At 40.3% G+C, this 21,503-nt stretch overlaps 5 protein-coding genes across 5 annotated transcripts; all 5 read left to right on the top strand.

The window, feature by feature from the left end:
* Positions 1-813: 813 nt before the first annotated feature.
* Positions 814-2,002, top strand: BCR41DRAFT_187280 (hypothetical protein). The gene is made up of 5 exons (XM_022019794.1): positions 814-1,087; positions 1,173-1,208; positions 1,315-1,378; positions 1,488-1,571; positions 1,679-2,002. Exons 1-5 carry the CDS (start codon positions 957-959, stop codon positions 1,814-1,816), a joined length of 453 nt encoding a protein of 150 aa, XP_021876996.1. The 5' UTR covers positions 814-956; the 3' UTR covers positions 1,817-2,002.
* A 782-nt stretch (positions 2,003-2,784) lies between these two features.
* BCR41DRAFT_187202 (autophagy-related protein 17) lies at positions 2,785-4,653 on the top strand. Its single transcript, XM_022019793.1, has 7 exons — positions 2,785-3,237; positions 3,383-3,417; positions 3,542-3,620; positions 3,708-3,899; positions 4,028-4,152; positions 4,267-4,343; positions 4,431-4,653. The coding sequence occupies exons 1-7, from the start codon at positions 2,849-2,851 to the stop codon at positions 4,554-4,556; spliced, it is 1,023 nt and encodes a 340-aa protein (XP_021876997.1). The 5' UTR covers positions 2,785-2,848; the 3' UTR covers positions 4,557-4,653.
* On the top strand, positions 4,644-10,055 carry BCR41DRAFT_361865 (RecF/RecN/SMC). The gene is made up of 16 exons (XM_022025622.1): positions 4,644-4,817; positions 4,923-4,998; positions 5,109-5,147; positions 5,260-5,327; positions 5,460-5,531; positions 5,663-5,742; positions 5,822-5,900; positions 6,005-6,122; positions 6,223-6,398; positions 6,511-6,878; positions 6,974-7,291; positions 7,389-8,409; positions 8,498-8,678; positions 8,765-9,012; positions 9,130-9,429; positions 9,551-10,055. Exons 1-16 carry the CDS (start codon positions 4,803-4,805, stop codon positions 9,989-9,991), a joined length of 3,600 nt encoding a protein of 1,199 aa, XP_021876998.1. The 5' UTR covers positions 4,644-4,802; the 3' UTR covers positions 9,992-10,055.
* Positions 10,056-10,686: 631 nt separating this feature from the next.
* On the top strand, positions 10,687-13,163 carry BCR41DRAFT_341450 (putative translation initiation factor eIF-2B subunit gamma). The gene is made up of 7 exons (XM_022022242.1): positions 10,687-10,996; positions 11,109-11,218; positions 11,316-11,467; positions 11,660-11,813; positions 11,982-12,284; positions 12,411-12,610; positions 12,718-13,163. Exons 1-7 carry the CDS (start codon positions 10,935-10,937, stop codon positions 13,072-13,074), a joined length of 1,338 nt encoding a protein of 445 aa, XP_021876999.1. The 5' UTR covers positions 10,687-10,934; the 3' UTR covers positions 13,075-13,163.
* Positions 13,164-18,510: 5,347 nt separating this feature from the next.
* Positions 18,511-21,117, top strand: BCR41DRAFT_341456 (cytidylyltransferase family-domain-containing protein). Its single transcript, XM_022022243.1, has 5 exons — positions 18,511-18,868; positions 19,371-19,603; positions 19,699-19,838; positions 19,962-20,260; positions 20,398-21,117. Exons 1-5 carry the CDS (start codon positions 18,638-18,640, stop codon positions 20,953-20,955), a joined length of 1,461 nt encoding a protein of 486 aa, XP_021877000.1. The 5' UTR covers positions 18,511-18,637; the 3' UTR covers positions 20,956-21,117.
* Positions 21,118-21,503: the final 386 nt, after the last annotated feature.

Genomic DNA, 21,503 nt, shown 5'->3' on the forward strand with positions numbered 1-21,503 from the left:
TACTCAGTCTAGGCAGACATGGAAATACAACAGGCACCGAAACAGTCGCTCGTAGCAAACCAATAAAAAAAAAATTCATGGCTTGAGAGTGACTGGTAACTGAGCACTTTTTTTTGTCGCGCATGTTAATTCATTTCTCACATTCCAACATCCAATGCATGCCAGCTTTTTAGCTTATATATAATGCAGACGAGACGACAGTCGAAGCGTGTAAAGGCAGGGACGCAACAGGGTTTGCAGAACAGAGCTAGCGAGGATATAGATGTGGACGGCTTGAGTAATACAAATGATAAGGACCAAGACCAAGACCAAGACCAAGACCAGGACCAGGATTTGAAGGTGCCATCAATTGGCTCCCAACAAATGGACATTTCCACTGACGCTGCTACAAGGCCGGGAAAACGGAAAAAAACGACGAGAGCTTCAAACCCTGCAAAATCAAAAAAATTAAAAATCCCATATGCAGCAATGTTACCCCGGATTGTTTGGGTGTTCGACAAGGAATACAAGTGGTGGCCAGGAACTGTAAGTTTGGACTACATATATATATCGTCCGCGATTTACAAGAGCAATTCTTTTATTTTTTTCTTTTATTTTCCTTGGTATGGCAAGATGAAGAGGCCTTCACCCGCTTCACATTATCGCATTTATTTGTATGTAAACGTATAGATCACGCAGTATCCACCAAAGGATAACAAGGCGACAGTGGCACGATTCGGAAAAGTTGAACCAGAGTAATGACTGCGTTGTCCTCGCTTTAATTTAACGACTTTTTTCTTTTTCTTTTGCTCTGGATACTGGATTGAGTGATTAACCAGGATACGTCACTTCTCAGAAAGATCATAGTGGAGTGCATTGAATCAAATATTCTTCCGTTTAGTGGTCAAGATAAAGATCTTCACCGATTATCAGATCCAAACTTGCTTCATTCAGAGGCGTTCAAAGACGCAGTAAGGATGGCGAATCAGGCTAAAATCAAGGATGACGATGATCTACCTAGTTTGGACGATGTCATGAACCAAATATCCTTTCCAGCCGAGCCTCCATCCACAAAAGTCTCAGCGCGAAAATCGAGCAAGAATCAGCCGTAAGATTGAGATAAATAACGTAGATATATCTCTAGGTATAAAGATGTATAGCTAATTGATCTCTTTATCTTTTTTTTTCTTCAGGCTGACAGCGTTAACAACGTTCTTACCAGATTCCAGGTAAGGTGAACGCTGCGGATGATTTCAAGTTAAGTCCATCCTTTACCAACACAAACAGGGTATCATTGACTCAATCCTATTCTATTTCAACATGATGGTCTAATAGTCTAGCAATTCCTGGAGAGCTAGTGTTAGCTTGGTCCGATCGCTTTTATTATCCAGGGCGGATTGTAATGTTCAATAACAAGACTAACAAATACAAGGCAGGTCATCGCTAGATCATGCCTTCGTTGCAAAAGATGAGCTATGTAGTAGACTAATTGCTCCCGATTTTATTAGATTGATTATGCATCGGGCCATTCCAAGTCAATTGAACGCAAAAAGTTTTTTACAAGATACGAAAAAGGATTCCAGACTTGTCAGGTATTGCAATTATTATTTTTAAACGTAACGTGTTTAATGCCTGCATTCTAATGCTCACCGCCCATCGGACTAAAAGTTAGGCTCGTTGGCACTACCTGTGATAACAGAAAACTACGAAGACCAGGAGCTGGAATCTCAGGTGCGTGATTTGTATCCTGGTCTTTATAGGATTGTTGCTGGTATACCAGATGAGGGCGGTCGATTGCGATCATTTTTACAAGGAGGGAAGGCAAAAAGAGCTTTAGCACAGCGTGTTGGTCCTGGCACTTTTGCAAGAGAGGAATATGGGCTTATTGGGAGCTTATTGCAGTCCGAGTTTCTCCCGGATTTGGCTACAACTGTCCAAAAAGCAAAGCCCGTTAACCTTCAGAATAAATCCGGTTGTCCAATGAAACGCAACGGTGATGTCACGAAGGATTTTTCGGAGCAAATGCGCCTTCACTTCGTTACAGATGTTCTCCTTCCAGAAACGATAACAAGACTGACGATGCAAAAATATGGCCTTAATTATTCTGATGCAGAGCAAAGCATCATGGAATGTAAAAGGGATGATGAAACGGACACATGGTGGGTCGAAGATATTCTTGCAGCTCGCGAATCGTTTCTTGACGGACATTCTTCATGATTAAAAAAAAAAAAGCCACATTCTGAGAAACCTTTTGACTTTGCCACTTTGCCATTTTTTTTTTTTTTTTTTTTTTTTGGTCTTCCTTTCACAGAATTCATTCGATGCTTTTAAAAATTCTGTGAAGCAATTTATATAATACGATGGATGCATCAGCAAGGTCATTATTGATTGAACTAATGGCAAAGTCCAAGAAGGGACTTTCTCTGGCGGAGCAGCTCTGTAGTCAAGCACGCGAAGAGTTGGAAAACTCTCAAAGTCATTCAGATGCAATTGACCGAATTTATTCAAAATTATGTTTCATTTCTCGCCAAACAAAAGTTCAAATTGTGGTACAGTTGAGGGAAAAGAGCAGAGAGGAATTATATCCGTTGATCCGGAGTATAGTATACCTTTTTGTGGGGCTACGTGACTTGCTGACGACGAGGTTTATTTCTTATGTAGGACGTCGAGTCACTCTCGCGGATTGGTCGTTTTCGCTGTAATGAACTGTCAGAGGCTACCAAAGTAACGATAATTATTTTGATGACTATTTTTTATTTATTTATTTATATTTCTTAATAACTACGTAAAGAGTAAAGTGAATATGTGCTAATTGAGTTGTCGTTGCTTATAGGATTTGCAAAAGGATTTAGCCGGGGTATCAGTTCGGATGGAAAATGCGCTACGAGCATTACGAAACAGAGAAGTTGACCCAGAGATTCGGAAAGCCCGACAAGGGGACAAGACCTTTGAGAATTCTAAGGCAACAACCCTCTTTGATTTTTTGGATGAAGCTAGTTTACAGCGTTTACAGGAAGAATCCAATGGGAGAATGAGTCGAATTGAAGAAATCACAAACCGACTTCAAGAACTGGTTACGTACCTTATCAACCAAAGAACTGAATTCAAAGGCTATTTATCTAGCGCTATCACATTGGATGAATCCGCATTATCTTTTGCAAGAGAAAAAATGCAGCTACAGGAGCAGCATACTTTGACAATGGCAGATTCTTTGGTCTCCTTGGCCAATCACTATGATCAAGTCGCGCAAGTTCTGACGTAAGGCGCGTTGCACGTGCATCTCCGCACCCACCCCTCAAGGTGGATATCAAAGGAAAAAAAAGAGAGAAAGAGCAATACGGCTGAATTGTGCTTTTTTTTGTACATAGTGACAAATTTTCTAAAACACTCAATGCTCTTGTAGGGCTGATATCCAACCTACTGAAGAGGAGCTCTATGGTAAGAGCTTTAAGATACTTATTTATTGAAAGGCCTTTAATCTAAATCGCTTTATGATCTATGAGGAAAAAAAAAAAATGAAAATCCTTACTGAACATTTTTATTTTAAAAAATACTTGATTAGTACTAAAAAGCGATACCAATGAAGTAATGGTTATCATTGGAGAACTTCAGGACTCTCTTGCTTTAGTTCAGGCAACTAGGTAATGAACTTTTTTTTTTTGTCTTTTAACGTAACGTAAATGACGTGCAGCATCGTTGTTTTAACCTATTCACCCCCTTTTTTTAAGTGAAGAAATCAGCATCCGTGAGCATCTTTATGCAACAGCATACCAAGAAGCTGTTGCCATTTTTAAGAAAATCGAAGCTCTAGAACCATATTTGAGGTCATTGGTCGAAGTCTTCCGGACAGCAGAGTCACTAGATGAAGATTTCCGTTCGACTGAGAAACTGATTGCGGAGATCAACAGTCTAGCAATATGGTATGCCCGTTATCATCCAATGACAATAGGGAGTTGGGGTTCAAGTAGCACACTCCTTGCTTCCAATTTACATCAAGGACGCGCTTCCATTATACTAAAGTGTAAGGGATATACTTTTTTTTTTGCAGGTATGAAGAGTTCCACAACTCTTACGGAGCTCTTACTTTAGAGATTGTACGTCGACATCAGGCGCATGAGGCCCAACAGCAGCTTGCCAGAGACTTCATTGCTCGGATGGAGGCTTCTTACGCAGGTACGTGAGTGGAGAAGGAAGAACGATATTAATAATTGGATACACTTCCCGAGTAGAGCTTAACGATTTTTTTTTTTTTTTTTTTTTTTTTTTTGGAATCCATTTAAACAATAGATGAAATGTATAGTCGCGCACTATTCTCAGAACGGCATGGCAAATTTCTTCCAGTAGATCTTTGTCCTGCGTTTGCTGTACGTAACACGCGATAAATGTATTTGCATTGTCGGAACAACAGCAATCATCTAATACTTTGAAACTTTGAATGCCTTTTTTTTTAGGATCCGCCTGTTCAATATGAAGTTATACCACATGGAGAATGGCGTCTACCTATGCCCACTCGCGCCACTCTCCAACTTGTAGAGGAAGCCCGCAATCGAGATTATGATCGATCTGCGCACGCGTAAATTATTAGTGACTGCTACTATTGAAAGTAATGTTTTGAAATGCGAACGCGTAAATGAAGAATAAATGAAAAGTCAAAATGGTGGCAAAAAATGGTCAAATGAAAAGGGACATTTCTTTCAGTTGTTGCCCATTTGCTCCACTTCCTTCTTTCATTTCGCATCTGCATGCGTTCTAGTGTGGATCTAGGCAAAGTGTGAAAGGCAATACAAAGCATTAATATCTAAGCTCAAAAGTAGTCTTTTAGCATGTTTATTAAACAGGTAACAAACAGGCAGGAACACCCGGGGGGTTTTTTTTGGTGATCTGGCTAATGGAATTAATAACAGAATTGCTCAACTGGACGACTTTGTCTCTTTAATTCCAAGATTATTATTCAGGGTTTCAAGTCCTATAAGAATCAGACTGTAATTGAACCCTTCAGCGATCAACATAATGTCATTGGTATGATGTCTAAAAAAGAAAGGTCATTACACAATGAGATAAAGTGAAAACTTTCTCCCGCCCTTATTGACTTAAAGTTATATTAATATTATTATTACGGTATATGATAGTGGGTCGCAATGGTTCTGGCAAAAGTAACTTTTTTGCAGGCAAGTATTAAGAAATTGGAGCGTGACAAATACTCTTTGTAATCCTTTTACATGTATAGCATATGCTAAAAGTATCTATCTCTTGTATTATCTTAATATATCTTTATCCCAGCCATTCGCTTTGTCTTAAGCGATGCATACACCAACATGGGCCGTGAAGAACGACAAGCCCTTCTACATGTAAGATACCTAATAGGAGAAAAAAATAATTCAAGTTTGAGTAACTCTCACGTCGCTAAATATTGTATATAATAACCCGAAATCAATTACCAAAAAAAAAAAAAAAAAAAAAAAAAAAAATGGCTGCATTAGGAAGGTTCGGGTGCTGCAACAATGTCTGCCTATGTTGAAATTATCTTTGATAACAGTGACAACCGCTTTCTGGTAATGCAAACCCAACCTCTCTTCATTTGTGAATGCAAAGTTATTTCACGTTTAAAGTTTTATGTATTTACTGAGATGGTGTAGAACCAATTCTGTCCCATTCTCTCCTTTATATTACCATACATTATTAGACCGGCAAAGACGAGTTGATCATGCGTCGTACCATCGGCCTCAAAAAAGACGAATATTCATTGGATAAGAAGAGCGCAACGTAATATCTAGTTCATACTTTTTAGAACCAATTTTCAGATGTACCTTTTTTTTAATTTTTTTCTTTTATTGATTTTTAGAAAGGCAGATATTATGAACATGCTTGAGAGTGCAGGATTTTCTAGGTCAAATCCTTATTATATTGTTCCACAAGGAAGAGTGCGTACTACACACTGCTGTTCTAATATGATCCTCCTTGGTAATAAAAATATCTTACCTTTTCTAATTCTTATAATTTGCTTGCTAATGCTTCTGTAATTTAGGTTACCTCACTTACGAATGCTAAAGACAATGAACGACTTCAGCTTCTAAAAGAGATAGCAGGAACTCGAGTATATGAGCAACGAAGACAAGAGAGTTTGAAGATTATCAGTGAGACAGGTATATCATGGGCTCATGGAGATAAGGCATGGAGATCATTAAAATTCGATGTCTTGTTCACAATAGTTTAATTGTAACAACTTGTTATCTTCATTATTAGACACAAAACGACGAAATATTGAGGAACTACTTGAGAACATTGAACAGCGCTTGGAGGAACTAGAGGAAGAGAAAGAGGAACTAAAATTATATCAAGAGCATGATCGTCGTAGAAGATGTCTGGAATATAATCTCTACAGTCGTGAGCTGAAGGACGTTAATGATGCGCTTGAAGAGGTACAGTCATGCATCCACCCTACAGATTGCTATCCTGCAGTTTACGTTTATTTGACGAGCTTTACGATCTAGCTTAGAAAATGCATCCAATTCTCTATATCGTGATAATTAGATGGAGGAGAGTCATAGACAAAATCTGGATGGATCGAATATGCAGCGACGCGACTTTCAAGAAAAGGAGGCGCTAATAATTGCTCTAGAGCAGGAGATTGGCATGCAGAAGCAACATATCGAGTTACTGCAGGCGGAGAAGAGGCAGTTAGACTATGAACTTGAGTCTCAAATCAAAGCCAAGGCGCAGATCGAACTTGAAATCAAAGATCATGAAGATAATGCAGAAATGGGCACGAATACCAGAAAACGCAATCAAGAAGAGTTGAGGGTTGTTGAGCTTGACATTCAAGCAAAAGAACTTGAGCTTTCACAAGTCACCCCGGAGTTTCAAGCCCGCATGGAAGAGGAGCGTCAGCTCCGCGAGGAGTATGTAACATTTTTTTCTCATAACAAATATATTTTGTTACAATGATTCTGAACTAGTGCTGTACTTTCCTTATTTATCTGTTTGTTAATTATAGGCTACAGCAAGTAGACTTGCAGCGCCAAGCACTCTATTCAAAGAAGGGGCGCGCCGGTCAGTTTACATCCAAGGCCCAGCGTGATGAGTGGATTCGTACAGAAATGGAGGAAATCCAGCAGTCTCATAGTCAGTTGACATCTCAAGCAGCTTTGTTAGAGAAAGATCTCTCAGAACTCAGGTCACGACAGACGAATGCCACTGAGAGTATTCAGGCTGTACGTGAACAAGAGGCAGTGCGGCGGAATGAAAGCGAAAAGCTTGTACAAGAATTAGGTGCTCTAAAAACAGAACGAGATCAGTTGACAGACAAGAGAAAGTATGAATAGTCTATAGTCTATATGACTCTCTATTGTATGATAAATAGTGGGATATAGGGAGAATTTAATTACTTACCATGAAGTCATAATTTCTAGGGATCTATGGCGTGAGGATGCCAAGATGGAATCGACCTTGAACAATCTTCGTGAAGAGCACCGTAAATCAGAGAGAGCTCTGGGCGCTTCGATAGATAAACACACCAGTGCGGGTCTTGCGGCTGTCACTAGAATTGCCAAAAGCTTAAATCTAGATGGGGTCTATGGCCCTCTCTATGATCTTTTTGATGTTGAAGATCAATATGGCATTGCCGTGAATGTTATTGCTGGGGCTAGTTTATTTTACGTTGTCGTGGATAATGAGATCACTGCAACACGTGTTCTTGAGGCTTTGAACAAGGAGAAGGCAGGCCGTATTACGTTCATGCCTTTGAGCCGGCTCAACCCTAAATCATCAACCTATCCAGAAGCTAATGACGCAATTCCTATGATCAAGAAATTGAAGTTTGATCCCAAATACACAAGGGCGTTTGAGCAAGTTTTTGGTAGAGCATTGATTTGTCGCACGCTTGAGATTGCTGCCACCTATTCTAGGAGCTACGGTTTGAACGGAGTGACGCTCGATGGTGACCAAGTTGATCGCAAAGGAGCACTTACGGGCGGTTATCAAGATAACCGCAATTCACGACTGAACTTGATTAAGATTATCAAATCCTTCAATTCAAAATACCAAGCGGCTTCAGAGCGCAGCCAAGTAATCAAAAAGGAAATAACGAACCTGGATCAGGCCATTACTGGCATACTTAACAAAATACAACTGATTGATGTGCGCAGGAAACAATTGGCCGACAAACGTGAGACTCTGGCAACAGAATCCAGGTCGCTAATTAAAGATGAGGCATCATTAAAAGAGTCAATTGAAGCCAAGGAGAAGGCACACCGTAATCTGGTAGCTGATCTCAAGATTTTGGAGGCGCAAGTGGGAACCCTAGAGAAGGAACTGAATTCTGAAATGGTACAAACTCTATCCGATGCAGAAAATCGCTTGTTGAGTGAACTAACCACAAAAATGGATAATATGAAGGAGAGGCTCTCTGCATTTGCATCTGAAAGATCCAAGGTGAGTTCATGAACGTTATATTTTTCAGAAAGGGAGTTTTTTTTCTTGTTCTATTCACTGATCATAATAGCCCCCAATATCCATTCAGGTCGAAACTCGAAAAAACATCCTTGAAATCACATTGGGGTCAAACCTAAGGCCGCGCTTCAATGAATTGCAAGATAAGGTTGAGAGCGGCATGGCGTTGGACGACGACGCCCTCGAAAAGCATCGCCATGATCTCTCCTCGATCCTTAAATCCATACAAGAGATTTCTGATCGCATCCGAGGTAACTATTACAAGATTCGCTAGCATGTCTGGACCAACATCGAACGCATATTTTGACACGAGTAACCTCTGTTAATATCAAAATAGAAATTGATGATGAGCTTGAAGAGACTGACAAGACCGTTTCAGACAAAGAATCTGAATTGGAGAAGCTTCACACTGAACAACAAGAAGAATCAAGGCAAATGCGCAGGATACAAAAAGATGTTGAAAAGCATGCTTCCAGACGAAATCTTTTATTGCGCCAGAAGGAAGAGTGCACTAAGAACATTCGTAATCTTGGTGTCTTGCCAGAAGATGCCTTTGAAAAGTACAAGAACGTTGCATCAGAAAAGGTTTGTATTTGTTTTAGACTTTCAAGTCTTCGATCGTTTTTATTAATAATTTTTATGAAATAGAAAATATTGTATTAGTTTTGATTATATCTGTAACCACCATCTTTGTACTAATAGCTTCTCAAGCAAGTGTATAAAGTGAATGAAGAGCTAAAGAAGTATGGGCATGTCAATAAGAAGGCATTTGAACAGTACAGCAACTTCACAAAGCAGCGGGATTCTCTCAATCAACGCAAGGACGAGCTGGATGCCTCAGAGGCTGCTATTCGTGAGTTGATCCAAACACTAGATCAACGCAAAGATGAAGCAATCGAGCGTACATTCAAGCAAGTCGCCAAAAATTTTGCGGATGTATTTTTGAAGCTCGTACCCGCTGGTCGCGGACGACTGATCATGCAGCGCAAGACGGATCGACAGGTAAGGCTCTTGTTGATCGAGAGGAAAGAGAGGACTTGTGTTCTTAGTTGTCAAGCTGCTCTTATACATGATTGAATATAGTTAATAATATATGGGCTTTCGCTCAACCGTGGCTTGATAGGCAGCAGACATGGACGACGAAGATTCAGACAGTGATGGGGACCATGAAACATCTGCAATTGATAATTATACAGGCGTTGCAATTCAAGTGTCATTTAATAGCAAGATGGATGAAGGATTGAGGATGCAACAGCTCTCTGGAGGGCAAAAATCGCTTGTGGCTCTCACGTTGATCTTTGCGATCCAGCAATGTGATCCAGCACCGTTCTATCTATTTGATGAGATTGACGCTAACTTGGATGCAGCCCATCGCACTGCAGTGGCGGCCATGATCCATTCGCTTTCAGAACAGGCGCAATTTATCACTACGACATTCAGGCCAGAGATGCTAGCAAACGCGGATAAGTTTTATGGTGTTAACTTCCAGGACAAAGTATCTGTAGTGAATGCAATCACAAAAGAGGAGGCGCTTAACTTTGTCGAACAGGAACAAGCGCGTTAAAGGGGAACATTACAAGTGCTACTGAACATTAGAATCCTTTCTACATTTGTGAAATAAATTGCTGCTTTATTGCGTTGTAATGATCACAAAAAAAGTATTCTGGTTATTTTGCGTGGGAAGCATGGACAAGATATTCAGATTACCGTAATACTAAGAAGGATAAAAGACTTTTCTTCAGATTGCCTTTACTGTTTTTTGCCTGCTCTAAGTAGTACTATGTATTAATGCTTTATATCCTGAAAATAAGATAATGAGGCATGTTTAGAAACAAATGAAAGCATTACAAGTAAGTAAAGCATTACAAAAACAAGCAATGAAAGTATAGCAAGAGAAATTATAATGAAGATAACGAAAGTAAATGCTGAAGAACATCATAAGGAAGAATACACCACTAAATGTGGACTTTGTCAAGGAATAACCCTAAAGAATCATATGGACTTTTTAGCATTCGAACACTTGTGAAAAAAAAAAAAAAAAAAAAAAAAAAAAGCAGGTATATCTATGGATCTACATTGGTTGATACAAAGGCACGGCTTTTTATTTTTTGGCCAGTAGAAGGGTCGATGCAAAGGCAGTTTTGGCACGATTGGATCTAAGGATCTGTCACAATATTTGTTACACGATATTTCGATATTTCCACATTGATTTAAAAGAGAATAAACATTCAATTGAAGTAAACTTGAATGGATGTTCACCTAGCTATCAGCCCCTATGAAACCGTCAAATGATGATTTTTCTTAGACATTGGGACATATTTATATATAATTTATCTTCAATGGCTACCCTGCCAGATGTTTGATCGATTGCACTAACCATCAGTCTGGGTTTTTTTAAAGATCGCTTTAGAAAGGATATCACTGACAGTTGACAGTCACTCAAATAATAATGAAAAACACCACGGAATAATTCCAAGTTACTATTTTTTACTCTCTACATTACAACCATGCCCTACAGGAGACGCGTACCCGAGTTTCAGGCCATTATCATGGCTGGCTACGGCAATGGGTACGCAGAATAGACATGACGTTTCTGACCGTTTTCATTTCAAGGGATGACAGGAACGATGTTACAACATGACCTCAACGACTGAAGCTCATTTCAATTTCATTGCTATTAGACTCTATCCATTGACTGAGGAGAACAACATGCCAAAGGCGCTCTTACCAGTTGTAAATCAGCCCATGATCTCATACCAACTTGCTTGGCTTGAATCCTCAGGAGTTACAGGTCAGTTGTTGTCAATGCCATTATCTCATATAAATGGATATTTCGTTCCTGCTTCTCTGACAATCACACGCTTGTGGGTTTATTTCCTGTCTAATAGATGTCATTGTTGTGAGCCTGAATTCGGGATCAAAGAAGCTCGGGCATTACCTGGATAGAGTTTATGAGGGGCAGCTACACATCACTTTGGAAGTAGTGGACGACAATACAGGAACTGCGGACGCATTAGCCTCGATCAAGGATAAAATCAACGTTCGTTTTTTTTTTTTTTTTTTTTTTTTTTTTTTTTTTGTTTTTTTGTTACGTTTGGAGAAGTCTTCTTGGGACGTGACATATTGAATGGGTCAATAGTTGGCTTTATTACTATTCTAACTTCATGTAATGACCATTGGCCAAACTATTAACCTTAATTTGTCCTTTTTATACTATTCACGAAAATACCAGACTGATTTCATTGTCATCAGCTGCGATCTCTTGACAGCTCTTATACCCCATCAATTCTTGGACATGCATCGCTCAGAGGACCCCACGGTAACAGCCTTGTTCTTCGAGCCCAACAAAGGAGAAGGTGGACCTACAGGATCAACCAAGGTCAAGGGTAAGGTGCAAAGACTATAAACAGTCTGCGTTTTTTTTTTTCTTGACATCAAGACCATGACTCATCTAGACTCATTGATTATTTTTATTTTATTGTTTCTTTCATTTCAATGGATATAATGGCTATCATATCATCACCCATTCACACCACTAAAATATAATCATCTAGAGGTCACTCAATATGTTGGAATTGATGCAGTAAACTCGCAGCTTATCTATCTGAACAATTCTGATGATATGCACTCAGATGAATTTTCATTAAGGATTTCATTATTGGAAAAGCACCCTGTTATGAACATCAGCCGACTTTTGCAGGACGCCCATCTTTATGTTTTTAAACGGTGGGTCATTGACTTAATTGCTGAAGTGTCCAACAAAAGGACCATGGCAAGCATTAAGGAGCATGTCTTACCATTATTGGTCAAGTCCCAACATCAGCGTGTTTTGGCAGATCGGGAAGGTGTTACTAGAGGTGAGGATTATTGTAACAAAGTTGCTCGGTAAAGGCGGCTCGAGAAGGGCACAATCGGCAAACATATGATGCTTTACTCGCCAAATAACCTCTGGTCCTCCAATTTGATTTCTTATCTACTCTCAGCGGTCGAGGCAGCAGCTGCCGCTAACTCAAGCACGCAAAAGTTAGCGCTTGAGCTGTCGACAACTCAGCTCCCAGTGAGTCAGAATAATGTAGATGGTGAGTGGAAGAGCCCTGTGAATTGCAAGGCATTTGTCATTCCAAAGGAGATCTACTGTGGTCGTGCCAACACTATTCCTAACTACTTTGAGATCAATCGCTACGTAAGTTTCTCGACATTGCGAATGGAGTAGCGGTTTTCACGAATGTAACAGAGAATTGTGGCACTAATTATTGATTCATATTTGTATTGGGTAACTTGGCATTACAGTATACAAAGATCACGGACAAGGCTAGGAACCCAGGAGCAACAAGCCAGGTCCAAACTCAAGTTGGTGCTGACTCTTTAATTGGCGATGATACCAAAATTGGAGAGCGCTCCTCAGTCAAAAAATCGACGATTGGTTCACACATTACGATCGGCAAGAATGTGAAGATCGTGAACTCGATTGTGATGGATCACGCAATCATTGAAGATAACGTCAAGGTTGAGGGATGCATTATCTGCTCAGGGAGCAAAGTCTGCGAGAAGTCCATGCTTAAGGATTGCGAGGTTGGTGGTGGCTTTAGGGTAGAGAAAGAAACCACGGCAAGGAATGAACAACTCGTGGACTTCCAGGAACAATAGAATCAAATCAAGAGGGAAATGTCAGAACCAATAAGGAGGCAGCGAATGTAGACATTTAATAAACAAACCTTTTTAATTCAGCCGGTGATATGGCCTAAATCGATTGTTTGGCCAACGAAATGTTTAAATGGCTATGGCACAATAACATGATAAAAAAAAAGGATGTATAATCCGCCTTTCTGCATTGCTGATGTTTTTATACCTCGTAATACAAAAAAGAAGGGGACAGATGGATGAGGTCGATGATGCTACTTTTACAAAAAAAATTGAGGTTGATGATGCTTCAAACCAGGCCAATAAAGAGTACATTCAAAACGTACAGGGCAGTTCATGACAATGTCATTGTCACACCATCTGTAGCCGGCTGTAGAAAAATAAAAAAAAAATAGAACGGCTTCTAGGGATGGAGATATGCCGGATTGCTTGTTCAGCAAGCCGCGCGAGTTAAAAACAAACTGTGCTTCGCCCACTTCTGGTGACATTTAGAATTCAATATCCTGCTTTGCGGATGTCACATGTTGAGTGGTCCCTTTGTCTCTTTAATTGAATTACAAAACCTTGGAAATGACGATCAGTCAACTTTATCAATTGAAAGCAGCCAACAGATCTTCACATCCTGCCCAAACATGAACGGACTAGTTAAAATAAAACTGGTGAGCGTCCGTAGCGGCGGACTACTTGTGTTCGCTTTGCAAAGGAATTTCGCAAAGTCAAAAAGATTCCAGTATTAGATTGCACTACCGAACTAGATTTGTGTAATGAATATATCCGCTTAATAATGTAGTAGATCACTTGCATCACAATGCCTACAAATATGAATTTTAGGAGCCAGCCAGAGGTTTATTGTTACATCTTTTTCAGGCAATGTAGGGAAACAAAATGTTCGAGAGCTTTGCTGTGAATGCCACTATTTTGGAGATTTATCCCATGAACATCTATACATTCAAACGTGTGACTATAAGAGAACAGCTGTCCTCGCGGTTTCTGGCAAGATCTGGAACATGTGAACGGAACCCTTCGTTTGTTTGCTCTGTCAATATTCAGCCATCTTTCGTCTAACGGCCAGTACTGTGTAAAAGGCCGATGGCCGCTACAGCATAGATATTAAGCGCATGTATTGGATACATCTTTCAACCCATTACCACATAAGTAGGAAGATAAGAATGTTAACCCAATGTCACTTAAAATAAGCATTAAAGAAGTTACTGGGGCTGTTTCTTGTCTGTTAAATCAGTTCCAAAGAACTTTATTGCCATAATTCCCCCACAGTCCTTGCACAAGGCACACTCCTTCTATCATTTCAATTCTAGATTTGTCATTAGGCGAAGCATTCATCAAACAAGGGGTTGAAGCTCTCATGCCACAAAGAAACAGCCCATCGGACTTTGAGAAGATTAACAATACGCCGCATCCGCGAATTGCTTCGCCACGCACACTTTTTCAGGTGGAGGCTTCTGCACCTCTTCGGAAACACATGGCCATCTTGAACAAGGATGAGACAGCACCAACAATCATTCGATTGAGAAATTCAGTTTCAGCCTGCGGCAGTTTAAGCAACAAAACCCCTCGACACCGATCATTATCATCACCAGATCTCTTTGTTATCGAGCAGGAAGACATGAATCAAAGTTATTCTAATAAGGCTGAAGGTATGGATTTTTTTTTTTGAAAGTGTGCTATTTGGTACCATTTTTTCTTTTATTTCTTTTTTTTTTTTTAGACAGTTACGTATTGACTTTTTTTTATCATACTTAGAAAAGACGAAAGTAGAAAGAGTAATTGCAGATACCAGCAACGGACATATTAACAGAAGGAAGGAGAAATTAATGGATATCTGGAAAGGGCTATCATATCCGAACAGCGAAAGAGCTTCATCTACTTCAACAGTTAGATCATCAGTATCAACTACAAAAAATAATAATGTCATCATTATTGACCTTGACGACGATGACGACGACTGTGGACAGGATAATAAAGCCGGTGCAGAGGAAATGCTCCATTCGGCTATACCAATGAAACGAAAATTGCGAGTTAATGATGATGAAGAGAGTATACTAGTGACAATGGAGACAAGACGCGGATCTCCTCAAGCACCAGCTGCGTTTTCGACCGTTCGATTAAAACAAAAACACATATCTAAGCATAGCCGTCATCATCAGGAAGAGGAAGATATTCCTTCCGAAACAAGGCCCAGGCTAGAGTGCTCTTTAACGTCAGCAGCTACTAGTGCAAGTTTGGGTTCAATATACTGTCCTGTTGAATTGGACAGCGACTCTGAAAGCGATGGTCTAAAGCCTATACTATCGCGACCTGTTAAGAGAAGAATGAACAACGATGCCGGATCAACAATTCATGAGCCTATTTTGATCACAGCAGAATCAACTCTACCAACCATTGATAGTGAAAATAATGGTGATAACTTTTATAACTGGTCGCCAGGGTCATTGCAGAATGTATTACAAGGTCTCGGACATAAGGATGCTACAAGTACAACGAGTGCCAAAAATAGTTTACAAGAGCAGCTCATATTGTATCGGCTGCTACAGAGAGTGCAATATCAGACGGAGCAAGGAGCAGGAGGAAGAAAGAGAAGTACAAATTTGCTGGATAAAGAGCGGTCACCTTCAGTAGACGATCTAACAAGACTGGCTTTGCCAGGAAGGAAACTTGATAGCGTCATAGATAGTGACCAAAAGCAATCTCAAGGCTCATTCGATCTGTTTGGCAGGATTAAAGAAGGTTTCGTGTTATCTGAGGCACAGCAGCTAGTGATTGAACAAGTTGTAAATCATGGCAAAAATGTGTTCTTCACGGGCTCTGCGGGGACAGGAAAGTCAGTTTTACTGCGAGAATTGATTGAACGACTGAGAGCTAAGCACAGCCGCTGGGCCGATTCACCCGACTGGGACTCACTAGCAGCAGAGAAGGTGGCAGTGACAGCATCGACCGGGATCGCAGCTTGTAATATTGGAGGATGTACACTTCATTCTTTCGCAGGGGTTGGTTTGGGCCAAGATACTTTGCCAAAGCTTCAGATAAGGGTTATACAAAACAACCGAGCTGTGCAACGATGGCGGAACACACAGGTGCTCATTGTGGATGAGGTATCGATGGTCCATGGCGAATTGCTAGACAAGCTTGAGGGGCTAGCTCGATTTATCCGGGGAAATAGCAAACCTTGGGGAGGCATTCAGGTTGTTCTATGCGGAGACTTCTTCCAGCTGCCGCCCGTAGATAAAACAGGGGCGACCAAGTTCTGCTTTGAGGCTAAATGCTGGGCCAAGACAATTCATGCGACATTCGAACTTCAGAAGGTCTTTCGTCAAAAAGATCAATGTTTGTATCTGACCTCGCTGAACAAGTTGCTTACTGTTTTGCTTTCCCCCCATTCCTCAGCTCCTAACCAGATTGGTATTTCGCTTCCATTATAGCGTTTGCCGAGATGTTGGATCAAGTACGCATTGGTAGAATGTCTGCTGCTACAATGAACTGTTTCAGAAGATTAAACCGTAGCATCCCAGAGAATGATGGCCTAAGACCAACCGAGCTGTAAGTCGTTTATATCGATGCTAATATGCCTTGAAGATGTCGAACTTTTATATACTAACTTCTCCCAACCTAATATAGTTTTCCGCTTCGGAAGCAAGTTGAGAATGCAAACAACAATATGTTACATAAACTCCCAGGAGAAACATTGGTATTTATGGCGGAGGATCGGGGTAAACTCAAGGATAGAATGGAGCAGCATTGTATAGCACCTACAAAATTAGAGATTAAAGTCAACTCCCAAGTTATGCTTCTCAGAAACCAGAGTGGTGGACCAGGTGGACTAGTGAACGGTAGTATTGGAGTAGTGATCGCGTTCGTCACAGAGCCTGCTCAGAACATTTGTTTTGGCCCTAGGGGAGAATTATTACCATCGCTAAATATGCCGGGAGAACGTTTGCCAAAGGTTCGATTCAAGAATGATATGGGTGACGTACGCGAAATGGTTATTGGACGTGATGAATGGAGAATAGAGATGCCTGACGGAGAGTTCTTAGGTGGACGTATTCAGATCCCTTTATGCTTGGCATGGGCACTAAGTATCCATAAAAGTCAGGGTCAGACAATACCTAAGGTCCGAGTTGATCTTGGAAGGATCTTTGAGAAAGGTATATGGGTGCATCTATTTATTTCTGACAATTCTGTTTTGAAAAAAAAAAAAAAAAAAAAAAAAAAAATGCTGATATTAATGATCTCTTGTTTTACAGGTCAAGCATACGTTGCCTTGTCGCGTGTTACGACCGTACAGGGGCTACAGGTACTGAACTTCGACCCGCAAAAAGTTATGGTGCACCCCAAAGTTGTAGAATTCTACGAGCGTGTTAAACACGCGACGGAAGTGGCCCAAGTTACACATTAGCACTCTCTTTCCCTTCCTCTCTCTTTTTTTTTTTTTTTTTTTTTTTTTTTTCTTTCGCGCCATAAAATCTGCTTTCGATCCTTGTATCCTATATTATTTGTACATATACTATATAGAGCTTTAAAAGGCCGCCCCTTCGTCATATAAGACTTCTAAGTTACTCGTTCTATCTTCTGTTATACCACGCCGCCGAATTGCGCACTGTTACGCAATAGTGTCCCAAATGCATGGAGATGTATGCACGCAATACCAACCTACCGATCTTCAAGTATCGTTGGCTCTATACACAGAGTTATTACACCGCTAGATTACTGACTACATAATGTCTAGTTACAGTATTATGTGCTTCAAGCAAAAGCCATGACTCTGGCGTCGATCATCATGGTTCTGATGCCAGATGAAAGTGCTGATTGAGCTCTATCGTTCTGCACGGAGTCACATCTGTCCCGCGGCTGCCACAATGTATAATTGTCAATCACCAGCACAAATGGATTTTCCTTTATATTTTACGAACCAGCATCGAATGTCGGCATTCTTTCTTTCCAGACCATGATGTATTCAAGCATTATGCTATTCAGTTATCTTATGAAACATCTATAGATTTCAACTGTGGTGGTTCAAATCATTGTAAGTTCTTACTGTTACTCCTCATACATAATTCTTCAGTTTGCTTTGCAACGTCCTTCAGTACCTGGATCATTGTTTTCTTTACTATTGACTCGTTTTGGCCCCTTCAACATATTAGGGTCTTCCCTAAAAAAGTCAATGCACCAAATTCCAAGTAAAACAGGTCCAATGGTGTAGGTCAGCCAAGGAAGCACGTCCTACAAGTGATAAATCACATTCTTGTTGATTCACTATATATCATGTGAATAAAGGCTTCATATGACAGGAATGCCACGCGTCATTTTGATCTCAATCTTTGACACAAGGTTCCCAAACGTTTGGCAGGCCAATGTCACGTGAAATCTTCTCATGTGCATATCAACGTCCAGCTTTTGATATAAACTAGCCGTTCTTTTTCCTTTTTTTTTTTTTTTAACCTGCACCTTACGAGAAGTAGCTATTCATACTCTTTGTCTCTTCAGACTCGCTTCTAGCAAAGACATATAGACAGCACATAAACACTTATACAATCTCTACTTCGAGGAATAATTCATGACAAAGGCAAAGTCACCAAAGCGGTCTTCACCGCCAACAAGCAATGGCAATAGTCATCACACACATGCAGAGAAGGAAGTTGATCCAATTGTGGCAACAGCAGTAACTACAAATGACGAGAAGGGACCTGGGTCTCCTACGAGTAGTGGGAAGACATCGGGAAATAGCCATGGAAATCACCACCACCATCACCACCATTCTTCTGGGCCGACTTCAGCTTCAAAAGAGGTAAAACTAAGATATTCATACTCAAGTTTTACAAGTCATCATACATTTATAACTTGATAAAGGGGGGGAGAGAGAGGGAGAAACTTGGTTTTATCGATGCCTGGTAGTATCAAATGATACCAAACGGAAAGGAAGGAGGGGGATGGAAGGGACATGCTGTGGTTCTTTGGATTGGATGTTGTTGTTTTTTTTTTTTTTTTTTTTTTTTTTAAAATAACTATGTCGTCACATAGAAAATACATGGATTGCTATGACGCTTAGTGAACAACATCCTTTAACGAATGATCATCTATTGTTCCTGTGTGCAGAGCGGGGAAACTGTTTATCCAATGAGCATCATAAACCTGTCCTCTCCGTATCTGCACGAAGATCTATTAACTTTATAAAGAGTTTTGAGCGATCAAATAATCAGGACGTGTTTTTCTAGTCTTGGTTAAATTACGAGTGAAACAACTGTCTAACACTCTTATAAACACTCCTTATTCGTCGAATCGCTTAATAGCCTGTAGTCTTGTTAGCAGATCAATCGGCACAGGCTAAATGGGCCAACTGGTCGGTTCGCACTCTATGGACTTTGATCATGATCGGAGGCTTCTTTGCTTGTGTTGCTGCAGGGCCTTTGTTTGTGATTTTGTTGGTCGTCGTGGTACAAGGCTTGGTTTATAAAGAAGTTATTTATCTGGCTGCTGTACCCAGCAGGGAAAAAAAATTGCCTTGGTTCCGCGCCATGAATTGGTATTCCTATTGCCATGAAAGCAGCTGAGCTTAGTTTTAATAATCGTTGATGAATGAACTTATTGAGCATTGTCTTTTTTTCTATGATATAATAGGTACTTCCTCTTCAGCACAAACTATTTTTTCTATGGCGAGAGTTTGATTCATTATTTTCAACATGTTGTTTTTGTCGACGCATTCTTACTTCCTTTTGCTACTCATCACCGCTTCATTTCCTTTACACTCTATGTTATCGGTAAGTCACTTCATGATCCACGGCTTAACAAGTTGTGTCTGCTGTTTCTATACAGAATATCAGTGAAGGAAAAGAAGAAAGAAAAGGGGACCTAACGTTACTGTGCTGCTTTCTACTTGATAGGTTTCGTATTCTTTGTTGCCAACCTGAAGAAGGGTCACTACCGCTTCCAGTTCTCACAGTTTGCATGGACACACATGACATTGTTATTGGTCGTCTGTCAGAGCCACTTTATCATCAACAACATCTTTGAGGGTTTGATCTGGTTTTTCCTTCCAGTTTCGTTGGTTATTGCCAACGACATTTGGGCATACATCTTTGGATTTTTTTTTGGTAAAACCCCATTGATCAAGCTTTCGCCCAAGAAGACTGTCGAGGGTTTCGTTGGTGGTTGGATCATGACTATTGTCTTCGGCATACTGGTAAGTACTGTGATCACTGAAAATTGCATTAAAAAAAAAAAAAAAAAAAACAGTTACGAGAAGATTGGAAAGATTTATGAATTGATTTTTTCTTTCTTTCTTTTTTTTTTTTTTTTTTTGTTCAATGTCTCTTCTAGTTTTCCACCTTGTTCTTAAGATACCCATACATGATCTGTCCTGTCAAAGATCTGCGTTCTACAGCGTTCAGTGGACTTACTTGTGAGCCCAACCCAGTTTTCATTCCTGTAAAACATTACCTCAAGCCATGGATGGTGGCTCTGGTCCGTCATCTAGGAATGCGCAGCAACTATGTAATGATTGCACCCCTTCAATTGCACACCATTGTCATGGCATGTTTCGCATCACTGATTGCACCTTTTGGAGGATTCTTTGCCTCTGGTTTCAAGCGTGCTTTCAAGATCAAGGATTTCGGTCAATCGATCCCTGGTCATGGAGGCATCACAGATAGAATGGATTGTCAATTCTTGATGGGGTTGTTTTCATATATGTACTATCAGAGCTTCATCAAGACATCTGCTGTCACAGTTGGATTTGTCCTACAGAACGCCATCAACCTCAAAGCACAGGAGCAAATGGAGTTGTTTGATCACCTCAGACAGTACCTTATCGGACAGGGCTTATTGGATGAGGATAGCTGTGTTATTATGCCTCCTAAAGAAGCATGGGTTTCATGAGTGCTCCAAGGGATTTTGGTGCTATAAGGTCACTAGGGTAGCTCTCAATCCACAGGTCTTGGAAGTTTTAGTCTCTTTTTTTTTTTTACTTTTCTTTTTAAAAACACTCTCCATCATCGCATCCATATATCACAACATATAATAAAAACATCTACTTTTGCCTCATTTGTAAATGATGAGGCCCCTTTTTTGCGTGTGGGACTGCTTTCTACCAAATAAAGGCGCTTCTAAAGAGCGAGAGCAATTGGTGTCGCAGCATTCTCAAGTATAAAAGTTTATCTCTTCTTCTCCCCGGACGACGTCTTTTTTTTTTTCTTTTCTTTTTTAGAGACGTTCTGATTCCAACTTCATCTGTATTGGATTCTGTTGACTTAGATTTCGTAGGGCCCCGCATCTTTCTCATTCCTCAGACCCGCTACATCTTTTCATTTAGAAGCTTTTTTTTTATATATTTTTCCGCAAGTTGCCCATTGGGTCGCTTCAACGCCCATAAAACCCTTTATCAAAATTTCCTGATAATTGACACATTTCCCGCTAAAAGCAAAATA

This window comes from Lobosporangium transversale, assembly GCF_002105155.1.
Source record: "Lobosporangium transversale strain NRRL 3116 chromosome Unknown BCR41scaffold_51, whole genome shotgun sequence".
Classification (NCBI taxonomy): domain Eukaryota; kingdom Fungi; phylum Mortierellomycota; class Mortierellomycetes; order Mortierellales; family Mortierellaceae; genus Lobosporangium; species Lobosporangium transversale.